Source organism: Salvelinus fontinalis, chromosome 36 (genome assembly GCF_029448725.1).
Source record: "Salvelinus fontinalis isolate EN_2023a chromosome 36, ASM2944872v1, whole genome shotgun sequence".
Classification (NCBI taxonomy): Eukaryota; Metazoa; Chordata; class Actinopteri; order Salmoniformes; family Salmonidae; genus Salvelinus; species Salvelinus fontinalis.
Window position 1 is genome coordinate 22,514,593 of NC_074700.1, and position 24,336 is coordinate 22,538,928.

Here is a 24,336-nt window from a genome sequence, read left to right on the forward strand (position 1 = left end):
GTGATGCTAGTCGGGCAGGCGAGTGAGGGCAGCGAATGGTTGAAAAGCATGCATTTGGTTTTACTAGCGTTTACTTACTTACTTACTTACTTTATTGTCCCCATGGGGAAATTTTGTTGCAGTGTCATGTACACATTTAAAGTGGCGTTAAATACAAAACAAGATTGATAATACAACTTTCAATAACAGTCACGCACCAATAATAATAAAAAAAAAAAATAATAATAATAATAGTAAGAAATAAGAAATAAGAAATAAAACATTTAAAACATTTAAAAAAATGTTAAAAACATTTAAATACAAAAAATTAAAAAAGAAGAAGAAAAGACTAGCCTGCTGGCCTTACGGGGTCAATGGGAACATTTGCTCGAGCTATTTAAGAGGGATATCACACCTGGCACAAATTATTGTCTCATTCTATTTTTCCTGCTGAGGGGTGCCCTATACCTGCGAGGCCACGGAAGGAGTGTGGTATGGCATTGAAGCTTGTTTGGAGGTTAGTTAGCACAGTGTCCAAGGAAGGGCCAGAAGTATACAGAATGGTGTCGTCTGCGTAGAGGTGGATCAGGGAATCGCCCGCAGCATGAGCGGCATCATTGATATATGCAGAGAAAAGAGTCGGCCCGAGAATTGAACCCTGTGATACCCCCATAGAGACGGCCAGAGGTACCGACAACATGCCCTCCGATTTGACACACTGAACTCTCTGCAAAGTAGTTGGTGAACCAGGTGAGGCAGTCATTAGAAAAATCAAGACTGTTGAGTCTGCCGATAAGAATACGGTGATTGACAGAGTTGAAAGCCTTGGCCAGGTCGATGAAGACGGCTGCACAGTACTGTCTTTTTTTGATGGCGGTTATGATATCGTTTAGTACCTTGAGCAGGGCTGAGGTTCACCAGTTACCGACTCGGAAGCCGGATTGCACAGCGGAGAAGGTACGGTGGGATTTGAAATGGTCAGCGATCTGTTTATTAACTTGGCTTTCGAAGACTTTAGAATGGCAGGGCAGGATGGATATAGGTCTGTAACAGTTTGGGTCTAGGGTGTCACCCCCTTTGAAGAGGGGGATGACCGCGGCAGCTTTCCAATCTTTGGGGATCTTGGACGATACGAAAGAGAGGTTGAACAGGCTGGTAATAGGGGTTGCAACAATGACACTCCATCACTCTCCTTCTTGGTTAAATAGCCCTTCCAAATCAAATCCAATTTTAAATAGTCACATGCGCCGAATACAACCGGTCTGTAGACCTTACAGTGAAATGCTTACTTACAAGTCCTTAACTAACAATACAGTTTTAAGAAAAATAAGTGTTTGGAAAGTATTTCCTAAAATAAACTGAAGTAAAAAATGAAGAAATAGAAAAACAACAAACATTATATACCAAATAAGTTACAAATAACACACACAATAGCACAATTGGCGCCATTATTTGTATTATTATTTGACCTTTATTTAATTAGGCAAGTCAGTTAAGAATAAATTCTTATTTACAATGACTGCCTACCAAAAGGCCACCTGCAGGGATTAACAATAAATAAAAATATAGGACAAAACACACATCACAAAAAGCGAGACAACACAACACTACATAAAGAGAGACCTAAGACAACAACATAGCATGGCAGCATCACATGACAACTCAGCATGGCAGCAACACAACATGACAACAACAGGGTAGCAACACAACATGGCAGCAGCACAAAACAGGGTATGAACATTACTGGGCACAGACAACAGCACAAAGGGCAAGAAGGTAGAGACAACAATACATCATACAAAGCAGTCACAACTGTCAGTAAGAGTGTCCATGATTGAGTCTTTGAATGAAGAGATTAAGATTAAACTGTCCAGTTTGAATCTTTGTTGCAGCTCATTCCAGTTGCTAGCTGCAGCGAACTGAAAAGACGAGCGACCCAGGGATGTGTGTGTTTTGGGGACCTTTAACAGAATGTGACTGGCAGAACAGGTGTTGTATGTGGAGTACAAGGGCTGCAGTAGATATCTAAGATAGGGCCTAAGAGGGTTTTTATAAATAAGCATCAACCAGTGGGGTCTTGCAACGGGTATACAGAGATGACCAGTTTACAGAGTAGTATAGAGTGCAGTGGTGTGTCCTATGTGGAGCATTGGAGGCAAATCTGATGGCCGAATGGTAAAGAACATCTAGCCGTTCAAGAGCACCCTTACCTGCCAATCTATAAATTACATCCCGGTAATCTAGCATGGGTAAGATAGTCATCTGAATCAGGTTTAGTTTGGCAGCTGGGATGAAAGAGGAGCGATTATGATAGAGGAAACCAAGTCTAGATTTAACTTTAGCCTGCAGCTTTGATATGTGCTGAGAGAAGGACAGCGCACCGTCTAGCCATACTCCCAAGTACTTGTATGAGGTGACTGACTACCTCAAGCTCTAAACCCTCAGAGGTAGTAATCACACCTGTGGGAAGATGTGCATTCTTCTTACCAAACCACATGAACTTTGTTTTGGAGGTGTTCAGAACAAGGTTAAAGGTAGAGAAAGCTTGTTGGACACTAAGAAAGCTTTGTTGTAGAGCATTTTACACAAAATCCGGGGAGGGGCCAGCTGAGTATAAGACTGTATCATCTGCATATAAATTGATTTTTTATTTATTTTTATTTCACCTTTATTTAACCAGGTAGGCTAGTTGAGAACAAGTTCTCATTTGCAACTGCGACCTGGCCAAGATAAAGCAAAGCAGTGTGACACAGACAACAACACAGAGTTACACATGGAGTAAACAATAAACAAGCCAATAACACAATAAACAAGTCAATGACACAGTAGAAAAAAGAAAGTCTATATACAGTGTGTGCAAAAGGCATGAGGAGGTAGGCAATAAATATGCCATAAGAGCGAATAATTACAATTTAGCAGATTAACACAAGTGATAAACGAGCAGATGATGATGTGAAAGTAGAAATACTGGTGTGCAAAAGAGCAGAAAAGTAAATTAAATAAAAAACAGTATGGGGGTGAGGTAGGTAAATTGGGTGGGCTATTTAGAGATGGACTATGTACAGCTGCAGTGATCGGTTAGCTGCTCAGATAGTTGATGTTTAAAGTTGGTGAGGGAAATAAAAGTCTCCAACTTCAGCGATTTTTGCAATTCGTTCCAGTCACTGGCAGCAGAGAACTGGAAGGAAAGGCGGCCACATGAGGTGTTGGCTTTGGGGATGATCAGTGAGATATACCTGCTGGAACATGTGCTACGGGTGGGTGTTGTTATTGTGACCAGTGAACTGAGATAAGGCGGAGCTTTACCTAGCATAGACTTATAGATGACCTGGAGCCAGTGGGTCTGGCGACGAGTATGTAGCGAGGGCCAGCCGACTAGAGCATACAGGTCGCAGTGGTGGGGGGTATAAGGTGATTTGGTAACAAAACGGATGGCACTGTGATAGACTGCATCCAGTTTGCTGAGTAGAGTATTGGAAGCTATTTTGTAGATGACATCGGCGAAGTCAAGGATCGGTAGGATAGTCAGTTTTACTAGGGTAAGTTTGGCAGCGTGAGTGAAGGAGGCTTTGTTGCGAAATAGGAAGCCGATTCTAGATTTGATTTTGGATTGGAGATGTTTAATATGAGTCTGGAAGGAGAGTTTACAGTCTAGCCAGACACCTAGGTATTTATAGTTGTCCACATATTCTAGGTCGGAACTGTCCAGGGTGGTGATGCTAGTCGGGCAGGCGAGTGAGGGCAGCGAATGGTTGAAAAGCATGCATTTGGTTTTACTAGCGTTTACTTACTTACTTACTTACTTTATTGTCCCCATGGGGAAATTTTGTTGCAGTGTCATGTACACATTTAAAGTGGCGTTAAATACAAAACAAGATTGATAATACAACTTTCAATAACAGTCACGCACCAATAATAATAAAAAAAAATAATAATAATAATAATAGTAAGAAATAAGAAATAAGAAATAAAACATTTAAAACATTTAAAAAAATGTTAAAAACATTTAAATACAAAAAATTAAAAAAGAAGAAGAAAAGACTAGCCTGCTGGCCTTACGGGGTCAATGGGAACATTTGCTCGAGCTATTTAAGAGGGATATCACACCTGGCACAAATTATTGTCTCATTCTATTTTTCCTGCTGAGGGGTGCCCTATACCTGCGAGGCCACGGAAGGAGTGTGGTATGGCATTGAAGCTTGTTTGGAGGTTAGTTAGCACAGTGTCCAAGGAAGGGCCAGAAGTATACAGAATGGTGTCGTCTGCGTAGAGGTGGATCAGGGAATCGCCCGCAGCATGAGCGGCATCATTGATATATGCAGAGAAAAGAGTCGGCCCGAGAATTGAACCCTGTGATACCCCCATAGAGACGGCCAGAGGTACCGACAACATGCCCTCCGATTTGACACACTGAACTCTCTGCAAAGTAGTTGGTGAACCAGGTGAGGCAGTCATTAGAAAAATCAAGACTGTTGAGTCTGCCGATAAGAATACGGTGATTGACAGAGTTGAAAGCCTTGGCCAGGTCGATGAAGACGGCTGCACAGTACTGTCTTTTTTTGATGGCGGTTATGATATCGTTTAGTACCTTGAGCAGGGCTGAGGTTCACCAGTTACCGACTCGGAAGCCGGATTGCACAGCGGAGAAGGTACGGTGGGATTTGAAATGGTCAGCGATCTGTTTATTAACTTGGCTTTCGAAGACTTTAGAATGGCAGGGCAGGATGGATATAGGTCTGTAACAGTTTGGGTCTAGGGTGTCACCCCCTTTGAAGAGGGGGATGACCGCGGCAGCTTTCCAATCTTTGGGGATCTTGGACGATACGAAAGAGAGGTTGAACAGGCTGGTAATAGGGGTTGCAACAATGACACTCCATCACTCTCCTTCTTGGTTAAATAGCCCTTCCAAATCAAATCCAATTTTAAATAGTCACATGCGCCGAATACAACCGGTCTGTAGACCTTACAGTGAAATGCTTACTTACAAGTCCTTAACTAACAATACAGTTTTAAGAAAAATAAGTGTTTGGAAAGTATTTCCTAAAATAAACTGAAGTAAAAAATGAAGAAATAGAAAAACAACAAACATTATATACCAAATAAGTTACAAATAACACACACAATAGCACAATTGGCGCCATTATTTGTATTATTATTTGACCTTTATTTAATTAGGCAAGTCAGTTAAGAATAAATTCTTATTTACAATGACTGCCTACCAAAAGGCCACCTGCAGGGATTAACAATAAATAAAAATATAGGACAAAACACACATCACAAAAAGCGAGACAACACAACACTACATAAAGAGAGACCTAAGACAACAACATAGCATGGCAGCATCACATGACAACTCAGCATGGCAGCAACACAACATGACAACAACAGGGTAGCAACACAACATGGCAGCAGCACAAAACAGGGTATGAACATTACTGGGCACAGACAACAGCACAAAGGGCAAGAAGGTAGAGACAACAATACATCATACAAAGCAGTCACAACTGTCAGTAAGAGTGTCCATGATTGAGTCTTTGAATGAAGAGATTAAGATTAAACTGTCCAGTTTGAATCTTTGTTGCAGCTCATTCCAGTTGCTAGCTGCAGCGAACTGAAAAGACGAGCGACCCAGGGATGTGTGTGTTTTGGGGACCTTTAACAGAATGTGACTGGCAGAACAGGTGTTGTATGTGGAGTACAAGGGCTGCAGTAGATATCTAAGATAGGGCCTAAGAGGGTTTTTATAAATAAGCATCAACCAGTGGGGTCTTGCAACGGGTATACAGAGATGACCAGTTTACAGAGTAGTATAGAGTGCAGTGGTGTGTCCTATGTGGAGCATTGGAGGCAAATCTGATGGCCGAATGGTAAAGAACATCTAGCCGTTCAAGAGCACCCTTACCTGCCAATCTATAAATTACATCCCGGTAATCTAGCATGGGTAAGATAGTCATCTGAATCAGGTTTAGTTTGGCAGCTGGGATGAAAGAGGAGCGATTATGATAGAGGAAACCAAGTCTAGATTTAACTTTAGCCTGCAGCTTTGATATGTGCTGAGAGAAGGACAGCGCACCGTCTAGCCATACTCCCAAGTACTTGTATGAGGTGACTGACTACCTCAAGCTCTAAACCCTCAGAGGTAGTAATCACACCTGTGGGAAGATGTGCATTCTTCTTACCAAACCACATGAACTTTGTTTTGGAGGTGTTCAGAACAAGGTTAAAGGTAGAGAAAGCTTGTTGGACACTAAGAAAGCTTTGTTGTAGAGCATTTTACACAAAATCCGGGGAGGGGCCAGCTGAGTATAAGACTGTATCATCTGCATATAAATTGATTTTTTATTTATTTTTATTTCACCTTTATTTAACCAGGTAGGCTAGTTGAGAACAAGTTCTCATTTGCAACTGCGACCTGGCCAAGATAAAGCAAAGCAGTGTGACACAGACAACAACACAGAGTTACACATGGAGTAAACAATAAACAAGCCAATAACACAATAAACAAGTCAATGACACAGTAGAAAAAAGAAAGTCTATATACAGTGTGTGCAAAAGGCATGAGGAGGTAGGCAATAAATATGCCATAAGAGCGAATAATTACAATTTAGCAGATTAACACAAGTGATAAACGAGCAGATGATGATGTGAAAGTAGAAATACTGGTGTGCAAAAGAGCAGAAAAGTAAATAAAATAAAAAACAGTATGGGGGTGAGGTAGGTAAATTGGGTGGGCTATTTAGAGATGGACTATGTACAGCTGCAGTGATCGGTTAGCTGCTCAGATAGTTGATGTTTAAAGTTGGTGAGGGAAATAAAAGTCTCCAACTTCAGCGATTTTTGCAATTCGTTCCAGTCACTGGCAGCAGAGAACTGGAAGGAAAGGCGGCCACATGAGGTGTTGGCTTTGGGGATGATCAGTGAGATATACCTGCTGGAACATGTGCTACGGGTGGGTGTTGTTATCGTGACCAGTGAACTGAGATAAGGCGGAGCTTTACCTAGCATAGACTTATAGATGACCTGGAGCCAGTGGGTCTGGCGACGAGTATGTAGCGAGGGCCAGCCGACTAGAGCATACAGGTCGCAGTGGTGGGGGGTATAAGGTGATTTGGTAACAAAACGGATGGCACTGTGATAGACTGCATCCAGTTTGCTGAGTAGAGTATTGGAAGCTATTTTGTAGATGACATCGGCGAAGTCAAGGATCGGTAGGATAGTCAGTTTTACTAGGGTAAGTTTGGCAGCGTGAGTGAAGGAGGCTTTGTTGCGAAATAGGAAGCCGATTCTAGATTTGATTTTGGATTGGAGATGTTTAATATGAGTCTGGAAGGAGAGTTTACAGTCTAGCCAGACACCTAGGTATTTATAGTTGTCCACATATTCTAGGTCGGAACTGTCCAGGGTGGTGATGCTAGTCGGGCAGGCGAGTGAGGGCAGCGAATGGTTGAAAAGCATGCATTTGGTTTTACTAGCGTTTACTTACTTACTTACTTACTTTATTGTCCCCATGGGGAAATTTTGTTGCAGTGTCATGTACACATTTAAAGTGGCGTTAAATACAAAACAAGATTGATAATACAACTTTCAATAACAGTCACGCACCAATAATAATAAAAAATAATAATAATAATAATAATAGTAAGAAATAAGAAATAAAACATTTAAAACATTTAAAAAAATGTTAAAAACATTTAAATACAAAAAATTAAAAAAGAAGAAGAAAAGACTAGCCTGCTGGCCTTACGGGGTCAATGGGAACATTTGCTCGAGCTATTTAAGAGGGATATCACACCTGGCACAAATTATTGTCTCATTCTATTTTTCCTGCTGAGGGGTGCCCTATACCTGCGAGGCCACGGAAGGAGTGTGGTATGGCATTGAAGCTTGTTTGGAGGTTAGTTAGCACAGTGTCCAAGGAAGGGCCAGAAGTATACAGAATGGTGTCGTCTGCGTAGAGGTGGATCAGGGAATCGCCCGCAGCATGAGCGGCATCATTGATATATGCAGAGAAAAGAGTCGGCCCGAGAATTGAACCCTGTGATACCCCCATAGAGACGGCCAGAGGTACCGACAACATGCCCTCCGATTTGACACACTGAACTCTCTGCAAAGTAGTTGGTGAACCAGGTGAGGCAGTCATTAGAAAAATCAAGACTGTTGAGTCTGCCGATAAGAATACGGTGATTGACAGAGTTGAAAGCCTTGGCCAGGTCGATGAAGACGGCTGCACAGTACTGTCTTTTTTTGATGGCGGTTATGATATCGTTTAGTACCTTGAGCAGGGCTGAGGTTCACCAGTTACCGAGTCGGAAGCCGGATTGCACAGCGGAGAAGGTACGGTGGGATTTGAAATGGTCAGCGATCTGTTTATTAACTTGGCTTTCGAAGACTTTAGAATGGCAGGGCAGGATGGATATAGGTCTGTAACAGTTTGGGTCTAGGGTGTCACCCCCTTTGAAGAGGGGGATGACCGCGGCAGCTTTCCAATCTTTGGGGATCTTGGACGATACGAAAGAGAGGTTGAACAGGCTGGTAATAGGGGTTGCAACAATGACACTCCATCACTCTCCTTCTTGGTTAAATAGCCCTTCCAAATCAAATCCAATTTTAAATAGTCACATGCGCCGAATACAACCGGTCTGTAGACCTTACAGTGAAATGCTTACTTACAAGTCCTTAACTAACAATACAGTTTTAAGAAAAATAAGTGTTTGGAAAGTATTTCCTAAAATAAAATGAAGTAAAAAATTAAGAAATAGAAAAACAACAAACATTATGTACCAAATAAGTTACAAATAACACACACAATAGCACAATTGGCACCATTATTTGTATTATTATTTGACCTTTATTTAATTAGGCAAGTCAGTTAAGAATAAATTCTTATTTACAATGACTGCCTACCAAAAGGCCACCTGCAGGGATTAAAAAGAAATAAAAATATAGGACAAAACACACATCACGAAAAGCGAGACAACACAACACTACATAAAAAGAGACCGAAGACAACAACATAGCATTGCAGCATCACATGACAACTCAGCATGGTAGCAACACAACATGACAACAACAGGGTAGCAACACAACATGGCAGCAGCACAAAACAGGGTATGAACATTACTGGGCACAGACAACAGCACAAAGGGCAAGAAGGTAGAGACAACAATACATCATACATCAGAGTCAGTTTTACGAGGGTATGTTTGGCAGCATGAGGGAAAATTTAAAATTTTAAAATTATCAGAATTCACTGACCTTCATGTCTTAAATTAATGATGGACTGTCATTTTTCTTTGCTTTTTTGGGCTCCCAAGTAGCGCAGCTGTCTAAGGCACTGCATCTCTGCATCTCAGTGCTAGAGGCATCACTACAGACCCTGGTTTGATTCCAGGCTGTCTCACAACCGGCCTTGATTGGGAGTCCCATAGGGCGGCGCACAATTGGCCCAGCATCGTCCGGGTTAGGGTTTGGCCGGGTTAGACCGTCATTGTAAATAAGAATTTGTTCTTAACTGACTTGCCTAGTTAAATAAATAGTGCTATCTTCTATATACTAAAACTACGTCACAATACAACGGATTGGCTCAAAGGAAATTCCACAAATTAACTTTTAACAAGGCACACCTGTTAATTGCAATGCATTCCAGATGACGACCTCATGAAGCTGGTTGAGAGAATGCCAAGAGTGTGCAAAGCTGGCGTCAAGGCAAAGGGTGGCTACTTTGAAGAATCTCAAATATAAAATATATTTTGATTTAACACTTTTTTGATTTCTACATGATTCCAAATGTTTTATTTCATAGTTTTCATGTATAATGAAAACTAATTCACATGTATAATACATACTTGTACATCTGTGAAATAGGACAAATATAAGCACACACCAAAGAATAATTATTACACTTGTGTTGTTGAATGTTGATCCCAATGCCCGACTCTGTCTCCTGATTCTATTCTGTCAGCATTCACTCTGTCATTCTGAAAGTTTTTCTCCTAATGCCAGAAATGCAGATGACGATGTGGTCGTCGATGGAGCTTCCCAAAAATTTTTTCCAGACAAAGGGAAACCAGAACCTCTTCAATTGGAGCCAGATTGACAGCATTCTGACTCAGTGAGAATGGGGGAGGGGGGGCACCAAGAGTGGCCAGGGACGGCTGGTGCAGAGATATGACCCCCCCATGTGCCTCCCTTGGCAATTTCACCAATGATTGTGACATTATTCTCTCTCTCTCCTTTCTCCTCTCTCTCCAGCTGACAGATTTCGGCCTAGCCAGGGTTTACCACAGCATTTCCAAAGCGAACAGGAAGGACACGGGAGAGGACGGCGGAACACTAAGTTACATGCCACCAGAGGCTTTTGACATGACATACAAGCCCACCCACGCCTCGGATATCTACAGGTAAGTATACACCATTGATAAAATTGTCATTTCACTGTTTCTCAAAGCATCATTCAGGATAATAAAACAGTTTACAGCAGGTATAAAACGTGCAGCGAAATGCTTGTGAACTGAATGGATACATATAGTGCCTACAGAAAGTTTTCACACTCATATATTTTTTTCCACATTATGTTGTGTTGGAGCCTTAAACTGGACTACACTGTGATTTTGTGTCACAAAGTTTTTCTAAATGTTTACAAATTCATAAAAAATGAAAAGCTGAAATGTCTTGAGTCAAGAAGTATTCAACCCCTTTGTTATGGCAAGCCTAAATAAGTTCAGGAGTAAAACATGTGCTTACAAAGTCATATAAGTCATACACTGTGAGTGAGCGTTTTAAAATTATTTTTGAATGACTACCTCATCTGTTAATTACACTTTGGATGGTGTATGAACACACCCAGTCCCTACAAAGATACAGGCGTCCTTCCTAACTCGGAGAGGAAGGAAACCGCTCAGGGATTTCACCATGAGGCCAATGGTGATTTATAAAACAGGTACAGAGTTTAATGGGAAAGGGGCATACCTAGTCAGTTGCACAACTGAAAGCATTCAACCAAAATGTGTCTTTCGCATTTAACCCAACCCCTCAATCAGAGAGGTGCGGGGGGCTGCCTTAATCGACGTCCATGTTATAGGTGCCCAGGGAGCAGCTGTTGTGGGAGTTAACTGCATTGCTCAAGGGCAGAACGACAGTATTTTCCACCTTGCCAGCTCGGGATTCGAACAAGCAACCGCTATGGTGGGCGTCTGACCACGGTGGTGGCTCAGGCTCTGGGCGAGGTCCCCACCCCACCATAGGCAATCCCAGCTTACGTCTCCCCCTTAGAATGACCACCCTCATTTTACACCCACTTAATTTAAACGGTAACCTTAAGATAAGGGGCAGCAACGGGATAAGGTAGCTCAAGACAGAGAGATAGCTAAAGACAGAGAGGTAGGTCAAGATAGAGAGGTAGCTCAGGATAGAGGGGCAACTCCGGACTGAAGGGCAGTTCTGGATTACTGGCAGCTCCAGGCTGGCTGACGGCTCTGGACGCTCATGGCTAGCTGACGGCTCTGGACGCTCATGGCTGGCTGACGGCTCTGGACGCTCATGGCTGGCTGACGGCTCTGGACGCTCATGGCTGGCTGACGGCTCTGGACGCTCATGGCTGGCTGACGGCTCTGGACGCTCATGGCTGGCTGACGGCTCTGGACGCTCATGGCTGGCTGACGGCTCTGGACGCTCATGGCTGGCTGACGGCTCTGGACGCTCATGGCTGGCTGACGGCTCTGGACGCTCATGGCTGGCTGACGGCTCTGGACGCTCATGGCTGGCTGACGGCTCTGGACGCTCATGGCTCGCTGGCGGCTCTGGCAGATCCTGTCTGGTTGGCGGCTCTGGCAGATCCTGTCTGGTTGGCGGCTCTGGCAGATCCTGACTGACGAATGGCTCTAGCGGCTCCTGACTGACTACCGGCTCTGACGGCTCGGGACAGACGGGCGGCTCTAATTGCTCAGACGGCACTGGGCAGACGGATGGCTCAGACGGCGCTGGGGAGACGGATGGCACAGGCGCTGGGGAGACGGATGGCTCAGATGGCGCTAGGGAGACGGATGGCTCAGATGGCGCTAGGGAGACGGATGGCTCAGATGGCGCTGAGGAGACGGATGGCCCTGGCCGGATGAGGCGCACTGTAGGCCTGGTGCGTGGTGCCGGAACTGGAGGCACCGGGCTAAGGACACGCACCTTCAGGCTAGTGCGGGGAGCAGGGACAGGGCACACTGACCTCACGAAGCGCACTATAGGCTTGGTGCGTGGTACCGGCACTGGTGGTACCGGGCTAAGGGCACGCACCTCAGGGCGAGTGCGGGGAGAAGGAACAGTGCGTACAGGTCTCTGGAGACGCACAGGTGGCTTAGTGCTGGGTGCCGGAACTGGAGGCACTGGGCTGGAGACACGCACCATAGGGAGAGTGCGTGGAGGAGGAACAGGGCTCTGGAAACGCACTGGAAGTCTGGTGCGTGGAGTAGGCACTGGTGGTACTGGGCTGGGGCGGGAAGATGGCGCCGGAAATACCGGACCGTGTAGGCGTACTGGCTCCCTTGAGCATTGAGCCTGCCCAACCTTACCTGGTTGAATGCTCCCCGTTGCCCGACCAGTGCGGGGAGGTGGAATAAACCTCACTGGGCTATATAGGCGAACCGGGGACACCATGCGTAAGGCTGGTGCCATGTAAGCCGGCCCGAGGAGACGTACTGGTGGCCAGATATGTAGGGCCGGCTTCATGACATCCGGCTCAATACTCAATCTAGCCCTACCAGTGCGGGGAGGTGGAATAACCCGCAACGGGCTATGCACACGTACAGGAGACACCATGCGCTCTACTGCGTAACACGGTGTCTGCCCGTACTCTCGCTCTCCACGGTAAGTACAGGGAGTGGGCGCAGGTCTCCTACCTGACTTCGCCACTCTCCCTCTTAGCCTCCCCCCAATACATTTTTGGGGTTTTCTCACAGGCTTCCTACCGCGTTGTCGTGCTGCCTCCATACGCCAGTATCCCTCCTCGCACTGCGCCAGAGAATCCCAGACGGGCTCCGGCACTCGCCCTGGGTTGATCGCCCACCTGTCGATCTCCTCCCACGTAGTGTAGCCCAGATCCTTTTCCTGCTTCCGAGCTAGCTCCTCATATCGCCGCCTCTCTGCTTTCGCTGCCTCCAGCTCAGCTTTGGGGCGGCGATATTCTCCTGGTTGAGCCCAGGGTCCCTTTCCGTCCAATATTTCCTCCCATGTCCACGAGTCCTGGTTACTTTGTTGCGCTCCCCCACGCTGCTTGGTCGTATATTGGTGGGTGGTTCTGTAACGATTCTCTAGCTCTTCCTCCTCCTCGGATGAGGAGAGAGGGATCAGAAGACCAATGTGCAGCGAGGTATGATGACATATTATTTATTTAAACAAGACACAAAACAAACTATACTTGATAAACTACAAAACAAATAAACGATGTAGACAGACCTGGACACGAACTTACATATAACGTGAAGAACGCATGAAACAGGAAACAGACTACATAAACCGAACAAACGAACAAACAAACCGAAAACAGTCCCGTGTGGCGCAACGACATAGACACAGACACAGGAGACAACCACCCACAAACAAACAGTGTGAAAACACCTACCTTAATATGGCTCTCAATTAGAGGAAATGAAAACCACCTGCCTCTAATTGAGAGCCATATCAGGTCACCCTTAAACAAACATAGAAACACATAACATAGACTACCCACCCAAACTCACGCCCTGACCGTCAAACACATACAAAATAACAGAAAACCGGTCAGGAACGTGACAACTCTCCATATTTTCAAGCATAGTGGTGGCTGCATCATGTTATGGATATGCTTGTAATCGTTAAGGACTGGCGAGTTTCAGGATTTAAAAAAAATGAAATTGAGGTGAGCACAAGCAAAATCCTATATGAAAACCTGTTTCAACCTGCTTCCACCAGACACTGGGAGATGAAGTTATCTTTCAGCAGGACAATAACCTAAAAAACAAGGCCAAATCTACACTGGAGTTGCTTATCAAGAAGACAGTGAATGTTCCTGAGTGGCCGAGTTACAGTTTTGACTTAAATCTGCTTGAAAATCTATGGCAACACCTGAAAATAGCTGTCTCGCAATGATCAACAACCAATTTGACACAGCTTGAAGAATTTTGAAATTTATAATAGGCAAATGTTACCAAATCCAAATGTGTGGAAAGCTCTTAGAGACTTACCCAGAAAGACTCACAGTTATAATCGCTGCCAAAGGTGATTCTGAAATGTATTGACTCAGGGTCTTGAATACCTATCTAATCAAGATATTTTTGTTTTGAAAATTAATATTATTGTTGTTATTCCATTTTTTACAAAGGTTAAGAATGTTTCTTCCAAGTTGACATTACAGAGTATTTTGTGTAGATCGTTGACAAGAAATGACAATTAAATCATTTTAATCCCACTTTGTAACTCTACAAAATGCGGGATAAACTTTCTGATGGCACTGTTGTAGGAGAAAGATACGTCACATGGCCATCCTGATGATTATTGTTCTCTTTCTAACAGCTATGGCATACTCCTGTGGTCCATTATCACGGGCAAAGAGCCATATCCTGGTGAGTGACTAGTCCTAACAGAAACATAAATACATTTACCCATCAAAGATATACCCACTTCCCTCTAATTCACAACCCTCCCTCTCCTCCTCCTCCCCTCCCCTCCCCCTAGACGCCCGTTCCAGTTTGGTGCGGTTCCGGATCCCCCAGGGGGATAGACCCTCTCTGGATGCGGTGGACAGGGACCAGGTCGAAGGGCTGGGGGAACTGGTGGAGCTCATGGAGAGATGCTGGGATACAAAGCCCACCCTGAGACCCACATTCCTGGGTAAGACAAGAGCCTGGAGGGGAGTGGATATGTTACAAATCAAATTTGTGCAATATGTTATGATTTTTTGTGTGCTTATGATCCCGAAGTACATCTTTAACCCATATTTTCTTGTGACCCATGGCTCTATTTTTTTGGTGTTCAGACTGCCTTGCTGTGACAGAGAAGATGTACGAGAAACACAAACAAGGGATAAATGATGCCGTCCATCAAGTGCAGAAAAAACTGGTACTCAAGATGACCCTGTCATTCAAAGCTTTCAGTACCGTAACAGTACTAGTCAACTTTATTAAACAACTATGTCTACCTCACATTCTAACTCCCATCTCTCGCTCTCTCTCTCTCTCTCTCTCTCTCTCTCTCTCTCTCTCTCCCCCCCCCCCCCCCCCCCCAGGACTCAGAGAGTGAGCAGAGTATTACATCCGCTGTTGCTGCCCTTCATATCTCACAACCATCAGGTACAACCCTTTCTAACTCAATACATTTGCCAAAACTCTTAAATTACCACTGCAGATATGATTCATTCATTAATTTGTTCATTCATCCATCCATCCATCCATTCATTTATTTATTCATTCACCTTTCACAGGAATTCAAAAACACAAAGTGAAAATCTCTGATCGTGTGAAGAGTGAACCTCCCCCAACACAGGTATGCGATGTATGGTGAAGTTGGCCTTTAACACTGGTCGGTTTTGAATTTTCCTCAGTAATGGTTATGGTTAGGATTGGGGGAGGGGACGCTGATCCTACATCAGTACCTAGGGGGAAACTTCCCCCCGGAACCAGGTATGGGTCTAAAGTTAATCATTTGATATATTTTGCACCAGATGCTCAAATAGGAAAATGGAAAATTGGTTTCTGATAAATATAAATACAAATAAATAAATATTATGCAAACATTATACAGGACCTATTTTCTTCTTCCTATATTCAAGGAAAAACGTCTTGTGTATGAGAAAACAGAGTGGCCTACACAGAGTAACATGAGTCTGCATTCTTGTGTAACATGTAACATAACAGTTGTGACATGGTGGTGTTATGGGTATTGTTAGGTTCTAAATAGAGTAAAAACACATGGATGCTTAGTAAAGCTCAAACCAAGTTTATTCACCCGCTGGGTCACACAGCTGCATAAGACCAATACATATTCACACAAGCACTGGTATTTAAACCTTTCTTCCTAACATCACTGAACAGCCAATACATCTCTGTTGCTAGACAGAACTTTAGTGATATCTGTTCTTCCTCACTCTATCTGACCTCAGCCCAAATTCCTCACTCCTCCCCAAATCATGGCTGTCCTGTTGACTTGTACCAGACTGTGGCCCTTTTCCTCCCCGTAGGATCCCTGATGTCTAACAATAACATATTCTGACTGAATGTAAACGTTCTACATTCCCCTCTCTCCCTCAGTGACATGAATAAGGATGTTTCATATTTTCAAGTTTCGAAGTCAGAACACATCAGTATAATCGACCAAGGTAAATAACTTGACTTCCTGTTCTTGTGTTTGCTACAGGAAACGGCGGGTAGTTTGACCTCGAAACAGAAATATAAAGGTATACGCAAGGAAGTTGTCGTGGGTGGTCGCCTGGTAACCGACAAGGGGTTGTCATGGGAGGTTATCTGGTAACCAATGAGGGATTGTTGTGGGTGGTTGCTTAGTAACCAATGAGGTTGAAATGGGAAACATTTCTGGCCCTTAATGTTTGAATACAAAATGTATTATCCATTCACCAGATTCTTAGTTAATTTTTTTCTCCCTCATAGAGTATCCATCCTTTCAGCACACACCCCAGCCAATGAGACGGCCAGATGCAGCTCCGGTCACTTCTTCAACCAATCAAAAACCAAAGATGTCCCCCCCTGTATTCAATCATGACTGCAAAACAACAGCTTCCCGCTCTGCATCTAATCAAAGTTCAGCGGTCAATTATCAGGTACAGAGTCATGTTTCTGTATGGAAGCGTATTCCCAAAATAACCGTTATATAATAATAGAACAGTGAAGTGAACACTCTGCTGAATCATTGAAACCAAAGAAACCAATGTCATGACTAAAGCTCAGGTCATAGAAGACAATGTAACCAAGTACTAAACTTTAGACATAGGAATTACCACACCCGTTCCCAGAGATAGCTAACTCTACTGAGCAAATCAGATTTTATTTTTCTTGCACCTCATTTGTCGAACAATCTTCAAAATGTTCTTACATTTGATGAATGTGTTTGTTTTTTATAACCCTGTTTTTCTTTCTGTTTACATTTTGTATTTATATTTTGATGTGTGTATTTTCTATACTTGATGTAATTCAGGGCTCATCTGTAAAGAGACCTTGGTCTCAGTATGACTCCCTGATAAAATACATAAAAATTATCATATTTACTCTCTAATTTCTCCTTTCAGCGCCTGTGTTCCACTCCAGTTACCACATCCAATTATCCCAGAGGTATTACTTTCAGTCTATTTACTTTCTATGTATCTATTGGTTAAAGGTATAGTCCACCCAAGGTACATATTGGTCTCCTTACCCTGGAAGCAGTGACTTCAGTGCATTCAGAAAGTATTCAGACCCCTTGACTTTTTCTACATTTTGTTACGTTACAGCCATATTCTAAAATTGATTAAATAAAGAAACAATCCTCAGCAATACCCCATAATAACAAAGCAAAAACTTTTTTTTATTTTTTTTATTTAGCAAATTTTATTTTATTAAAAATAATAAACAGAAATACCTTATTTACATAAGTATTCAGACCTTTTGCTATGAGACTCGAAATTGAACTCCGGTGCATCCTGTTTCCCGTTGATTATCCTTGAGATGTTTCTAAAACTTGATTGGAGTCCACCTGTGGTAATTTAAATTGATTGGTCATTATTTGGAAAGGCACACACCTGTCTATATAGTTAACAGTGCAGTTAACAGTGCATGTCAGAGCAAAAACCAAGCCACGAGGTCGAAGGAATTGTCTGTAGAGCTCCAAGACAGGATTGTCAGATCTGGGGAAGTGTACCAAAACATTTCTGCAGCATTGAAGGTCCCCAAGAACTCAGTGGCCTCCATCATTCTTAAATGGAAGAAGTTTGGAACCACCAAGGCTCTTCCTAGAGCTGGCCACCCGGCTAAACTGACCAATCGGTGGAGAAGGGCCTTGGTCAGGAAGGTTACCAAGAACCCGATGGCCATTCTGACAAAGCTCTAGAGTTCCTCTGTGGAAACTTCCAGAAGGACAACCATGTCTGCAGCACTCCACCAATAAGGCCTTTATGGTAGAGTGGCCAGACGGAAGCCACTCCTCAGTAAAAGGCACATGACAGCCCGCTTTGAGTTTGCCAAAAGGCATCTAAAGAATCTCAGACTATGAGAAACAAGATTCTCTGGTTTGATGAAACCAAGCTTGAACTCTGGTCTGAATGTCATGTGTCATACCTGGAGGAAACCTGGCCCCATCCCTACGGTGAAGCATGGTGGTGGTAGCATCATGCTGTGGGGATGTTTTTCAGCGGCAGGGACTGGGACGCTAGTCAGAATTGAGGGAAAGATGAACGAAGCAAAGAACAGAGAGGTCCTTGATGAAAACCTGCTCCAGAGCGCTCAGGACCTCAGACTGGGGTGAAGGTTCACCTTCCAACAGGACAACGATCCTAAGCACACAGCCAAGACAACTCAGGAGTGGTTTTGAGACAAGTCTCTGAATATCCTTGAGTGGCCCAGCCAGAGCCCGGACTTGAACCCGGTCGAACATTTCTGGAGAGACCTTAAAATTGATGTGCAGCAACGCTGCCCATACAACCTGACAGAGCTTGGGAGGATCTCCAGATAAGAATGGGAGAAACTCCCCAAATACAGGTGTGCCAAGCTGTAGCATCATACCCAAGAAGACTTCATGCTGTAATCACTGCCAAAAGGGCTTCAATAAAGTACTGAGTAAAGGGTCTGAATACTTATGTAAATGTGATATTTCAGTTTTTTATTTGTAATAAAAATGCTAACATTTCTAAAAACCTCTTTTTGCTTTGTCATGATGGGGTATTGTGTATAGATTGAGGAGGGAAAAAAACTATTTGATACATTTTTGAATAAGGCTGTAATGCAACAAAATGCGAAAAGGGGTCAAGGGGCCTGAATTCCTTCTGAAGGCACTGTATGGACAAGGTATGAAAGGAATCCATGCTTTGGTTTAGTTTCTCTGGCACTGTTTCTGCGCGGTAACATTTTAGCATTTGTGGCACAAATACCATTCAAGTCATGAGACCGATATTAGCATTTTCCGCGCATTATGTTCAAATCATCTATAAGTTACTTTTTTGAGCTTCACTATCAATTTAGAATCTTTCGGATGATTTGGACATGATGCGAGAAAAAATGCTAATATCAGTACCATGACTTGAATGGGATTTGTGACACAAATGCTAAAACGTTAGCATGTGGAAACAGTGCCAGGGAAACTAAACCAAAGCATGGATTGCTGTCATACCTTGTCCATAGACTGCTTGCAAGGTAAGCCAATACGCCATTTTGTAATTTGGGTGAACCGTCCCTTTAGGAGGTGTTTAAAATATCTGTGACTTTTTCCCAAATCTTTCCATGCTGCTAAGTGTCAGAAGGAAGCATTTCCTCTTCTTGAAGACATTTTGAAAAGGAAGAAATGAGTGACAATTGAGATAGAGCTCGGTGAATATCAAAAGTATTTCCTTTATTACTTGCCTCCTAAGCACGCATTGGAGGAGAAGGTCTGAGGGGAGTGACATGGGACCTTGTTCTCCAATGTTTGTTGTGGATGACGTGAGGAATCAAGGACAGACTATTAAGATACACCCATAACCCCTTTCTCTTTCAGGGGGATTCTCCATCAACATGAGCAATGTGGAAGGACTGCAGTTTGGTGACAACAACTACATGTTCATCGGGTCACCACATCTCAGTAAACGCCACAGAAACCCCACAGCCCCATCTAGAGTTAACTTCACACCAGTGAAGCCAAGGAACCTTAAAGCTCCAGAACCATGAAGTCGCCAACACTCCCAGCCCTATGCCCGTGTACGAATCTCTGCCAGAGACCGGGGTTCACTCTTTGTCTCTCATCTTAACTCTGTTTCTAGTCTGTCTGTAATAAAAACACAAAATATTGAGATTCACTCTCCTTAAAAAAAAAGAAACCATAAATCATACTTTTTTATTTTATTACTTTTTTGTAACATTTTGAGTGGTGAAATCCTGTGCAACTAGAGAGCATGGATTGATCCATCTTTGTCTTTTTTATTCTGTTAAATTTGGTCTGCACTGACGTCCTAAAGAAATTATCTTTAATATCTTTGCATTAAAAAAAGTTCTCAATTTGTTGAGCTTCAGGGAAGTCAATAAAAAGCTCAGATTTACAGAATGACCATCAGTGTTTTCATCTGTCTCACCTCTAGAACAAGTGTATTTTTCCCTTTTATAATGTTTATTGTGTTTTTGTAAACCTTATCCAAAGAGACAATAGAATCTATGAATAGATTGGCATTCCAATGACATTGATATGAAGTATGTATGGTTCATACAGTTGAAGTCTGAAGTTTACATACACTTAGGTTGGAGTCATTAAAACTTTTTTTTCAACCACTCCATAAATGTCTTGTTAACAAACTATAGTTTTGGCAAGTTGGTTAGGACATCTACTTTGTGCATGACACAAGTAATTTTTCCAACAATTGTTTACAGACAGATTATTTCACTTGTAATTCACTGTATCACAATTCCAGTGGGTCAGAAGTTTACATAAACTAAGTTGACTGTGCCTTTAAACACTTTGGGAAATTCCCAAAATTATGTCATTGCTTTAGAAGCTTCTGATAGGATAATTGACATCATTTGAGGGAATTGGAGGTGTACCTGCGGATTTATTTCAAAATCTACCTTCAAACTCAGTGCCTCTGCTTGACAAAAAAGTGTCTATATCCACAGTAAAACAAGTCCTATATTGACATAACCTGAATGGCCGCTCAGCAAGGAAGAAGTCACTGCTCCAAAACCGCCATAAAAAGCCAGACTACGGTTTGCAACTGCACATGGGGACAAAGATCATACTTTTTGGAGATATAGCCTCTGGTCTGATGAAACAAAAATAGAACTGTTTGGCCATAAGGACCATTGTGATGTTTGGAGGAAAAAGGGGGAGGCTTGCAAGCCAAAGAACACCATCCCAACTGTGAAGCATGGGGGTGGCAGCATCATGTTGTGGGGGTGCTTTGCTGCAGGAGGGACTGGTGCACTTCACAAAATGGATGGTATCATGAGGTAGGGAAATTATGGTGATATATTGAAGCAACATCTCAAGACATCAGTCAGGAAGTTAAAGCTTGGTCGCAAATTGGTCTTTTAAATGGAAAATGACCCCAAGCATACTTCCAAAGTTGTGGCAAAATGGCTTAAGGACAACAAAGTCAAGGTATTGGAGTGGCCATCACAAAGCCCTGACCTCTATGCTATAGACAATTTGTGGGCAGAACTGAAAAAGCGTGTGCGAGCAAGGAGGTCTACAAACCTGACTCAATTACAGCAGCTCTGTCTGGAGGAATGGGCCAAAATTCACGCAACTTATTGTGGGAAGCTTGTGGAAGGCTACCCAAAACGTTTAACGGCAATGCTACCAAATACTAATTGAGTGTATGTAAACTGCTGACCCACTGGGAATGTGATGAAAGAAATAAAAGCTGAAATAAATCATTCTCTCTACTATTATTCTGACATTTCACATTCTTAAAATACAGTGGTGATCCTAACTAACCTAAGACAGGGAATTTTTACTAGGATTAAATGTCAGGAATTGTGAAACACTGAGTTTAAATGTATTTGTCTAAGGTGTATGTAAACTCCCGACCTCAACTCTATATCAGTACATATTAAGTTTATAATCTTATATTAACACTTCTATAAAGAATAAACCAACACACCCTCCTATATATTCTTACATGTCTCCACTCGGTATTCAAGAAGCGAGAGAAATTGGTTGTGACAGTGTACGGTATGAAACCCATAGGTTCCTGGCAACACACACACATACCTCGCCAAAAATGCCATCTGCCGTCGGATCCACCAGGGCGAACTTACCCAGACTCCTCCACTCGAAGCGTTGAAGGTGTCCTCACTATTTACAGCACTAACCGATGCACAGATTTGGAGAAGGTGGAAGTATCCCTTTCATTACTGATTCAGGGTTAGATTTTATGTAATCTGCCTAACGGTTGAGGTTATCATAGGGAGCATAGAATCATATAATCTGATCCTAGATCTGTGGTAAGGTCAACTTCTATTATACAGTTACAGGGCCACCCTTATGATTACATTTGTGATCTGGGCCTGCATTCATAAAGTAAATCAGAGTAGGGGGGTGGGGTGGTTCGATGCCAGCTGGCCATCATAGGGCTACCTGTCATCATCATCTGGCTCCAAGTAGCATTCCTCGGCAAAGAGGCCATACCCCAAAACTATACAATAGAATGCCAGATTACATTCCGTCTCTGTTGTTCATTCAGTTAAGCCTGTACTCGATTGAACTTTACCTACAAAGATTCCACTGTCTTTTATTACCTTTAGAACAATTATTATTTCTATGTAATTATTATTATTATTATGTCATTATTAGCATTTCATGCATCAAAGGAAGTTGAATACAATACATAATACATAACTACACAAGCATGACACTGTACGATCTACAGTATCATTCATATGCTGGAGCAGTGTATAGAAAAAAGTGTAACGCAAAATGGTACCATTCAGGATTTTGTAATACAAACTCCTCCTACCTTGTTATACCAACTCCTTCTCAGTCTGTCTTGTCCTCTCTCTCTCTCTCCCTCCCTCTCTCTCACTCACTCACTCACTCTCTTTCTCTCTCTCTCTCTCTCTCTCTCTCTCTCTCTCTCTCTCATTTCCTCTCTATCTATCCATCACTCACTTACTTATCCATCTCTTATTCTCTCACTCTTATCTCCCCACATTCCTCCCCCTCTTCTCTCCCTCCCCTTCCCCCTCTCTTTAACCCTCCCTCCCTGCCTCCCTCCTTACAAAGGAAACACCAGAAATCCAGAGAAGGTGGAGTATTTCCACCCCCCCATCAGGTTCCCTCTCTCCAGTTTGAGATAAGCCTTGTCTCCTCTCTCCATGGTGACCAGGCCAGCGTTGGTGGCTGCTTCCCTGGTCACGTCTTGGTCCCCGGCAAAGGCTGAGATGATCGGATGTCCATTTAAAACCAGACTCACCTGAAAGAAAGAGATAAAGGGAGGGGGAGGGGAAATGGAGGTGGAGGGGTAGAGGGAGAGAGAGCAATATAGAATAGAGAGAGAGATAGAGGGGGCAGGAAACAAGGAACAATATTAATCATGGTCTTTCGAATTACCTTACCTTCCTATGCACACCCTGACATTGTTTTGTTTAGGGCATCAACTTTGTATTTGTGTCCTCGTGTTTGTCACCTGAATGGTCTGTCGGTTATAGACCTTGACCACATTGAAACAGAAACTATAGACTCCTGTTCTAGGCGCCACGAAGATGCTCCGTGCTGGATCAAAATGGCTGCCCACATTCACAAGGATCTGAGAGAGAGAGAGGGAAAGAGAGAGACGGAGAGGGGTGGGGGGAGAAGAAGTAAAAGAGAGAAAGAGACAGAGAGAGATGGAGAGGGGTGGGGGAGAAGAAGTAAAAGAGAGAGAGAGACAGAGAGAGACGGAGAGGGGTGGGGGAGAAGAAGTAAAAGAGAGAGAGAGAGAGATGGAGAGGGGTGGGGGAGAAGAAGTAAAAGAGAGAGAGACAGAGAGAGACGGAGAGGGGTGGGTGAGAAGAAGTAAAAGAGAGAGAGAGAGACAGAGAGGGGTGGGGAGAAGAAGTAAAAGAGAGAGAGAGAGAGAGACGGAGAGGGGTGGGGGAGAAGAAGTAAAAGAGAGAGAGACAGAGACGGAAAGGGGTGGGGGAGAAGAAGTAAGCGAGAGAAAGGCAGAGAGAGAGACGGAGAGTGGTGGGGGAGAAGAAGTAAGCGAGAGAAAGACAGAGAGAGACAGAGCGGGTGAATCAGTTGGTGTAGCAGTTTACCTTAATCTCTCATTGATGTACAGTTGGTGGTGAAATTCGTCACTCACTTTTGGCTAATATAGGTATTCAGTATCCTGGAGGTTAGTGTTTTATTGTCACACTCACTAACCTGGTCAAAATATATGGTCACAGTACGGTTGCTCATCTCTGAGGGTTCGTGGTTGGTGTCCCTGACAGCGGAGAACGCCACTCGACCTGTCCCCGACCGCACCGACATCCCCAGTGGTTGGTGTTCCTGACAGCGGAGAACGCCACTCGACCTGTCCCCGACCGCACCGACATCCCCAGTGGTTGGTGTTCCTGACAGCGGAGAACGCCACTCGACCTGTCCCCGACCGCACCGACATCCCCAGTGGTTGATGTTCCTGACAGCGGAGAACGCCACTCGACCTGTCCCCGACCGCACCGACATCCCCAGTGGTTGGTGTTC

The 24,336-nt window shown here is 43.5% G+C and overlaps 2 protein-coding genes across 4 annotated transcripts in view; one reads left to right on the plus strand and one right to left on the minus strand.

The window, feature by feature from the left end:
* Positions 1 to 20,221, plus strand: part of ripk3 (receptor-interacting serine-threonine kinase 3) — a 39,749-nt gene extending 19,528 nt beyond the window's left edge. For all 3 annotated transcript variants that reach the window (XM_055901043.1, XM_055901042.1, XM_055901041.1), the window contains exons 5-14: positions 10,231 to 10,379; positions 14,515 to 14,564; positions 14,677 to 14,832; positions 14,978 to 15,060; positions 15,227 to 15,290; positions 15,422 to 15,483; positions 16,354 to 16,393; positions 16,605 to 16,774; positions 17,240 to 17,282; positions 19,675 to 20,221. In XM_055901043.1, coding sequence (XP_055757018.1) covers positions 10,231 to 10,379; positions 14,515 to 14,564; positions 14,677 to 14,832; positions 14,978 to 15,060; positions 15,227 to 15,290; positions 15,422 to 15,483; positions 16,354 to 16,393; positions 16,605 to 16,774; positions 17,240 to 17,282; positions 19,675 to 19,844 — 987 coding nt within the window. In that variant the 3' untranslated portion in view covers positions 19,845 to 20,221. The remainder of the gene's footprint in view (positions 1 to 10,230; positions 10,380 to 14,514; positions 14,565 to 14,676; positions 14,833 to 14,977; positions 15,061 to 15,226; positions 15,291 to 15,421; positions 15,484 to 16,353; positions 16,394 to 16,604; positions 16,775 to 17,239; positions 17,283 to 19,674) is intronic.
* LOC129835642 (cerebellin-1-like) lies at positions 15,921 to 24,318 on the minus strand. Its single transcript, XM_055901363.1, has 3 exons — positions 24,016 to 24,318; positions 23,294 to 23,413; positions 15,921 to 23,080 (listed from the first exon to the last, which is right to left on the minus strand). Exons 1-3 carry the CDS (start codon positions 24,316 to 24,318, stop codon positions 22,883 to 22,885), a joined length of 621 nt encoding a protein of 206 aa, XP_055757338.1. The 3' UTR covers positions 15,921 to 22,882.
* Between the last annotated feature and the right edge of the window lie 18 nt (positions 24,319 to 24,336).

Excerpts from the sequence above, each read along its gene's own strand:
- LOC129835642 (XM_055901363.1), bottom strand. The coding sequence starts at position 24,318 with ATGTCGGTGCGGTCGGGGACAGGTCGAGTGGCGTTCTCCGCTGTCAGG. Across the intron at positions 23,414-24,015 it reads TGACCATATATTTTGACCAG|ATCCTTGTGAATGTGGGCAG; the intron begins GTTAGTGAGTGT and ends TCTCTCTCTCAG. Across the intron at positions 23,081-23,293 it reads ATAACCGACAGACCATTCAG|GTGAGTCTGGTTTTAAATGG; the intron begins GTGACAAACACG and ends TCTTTCTTTCAG.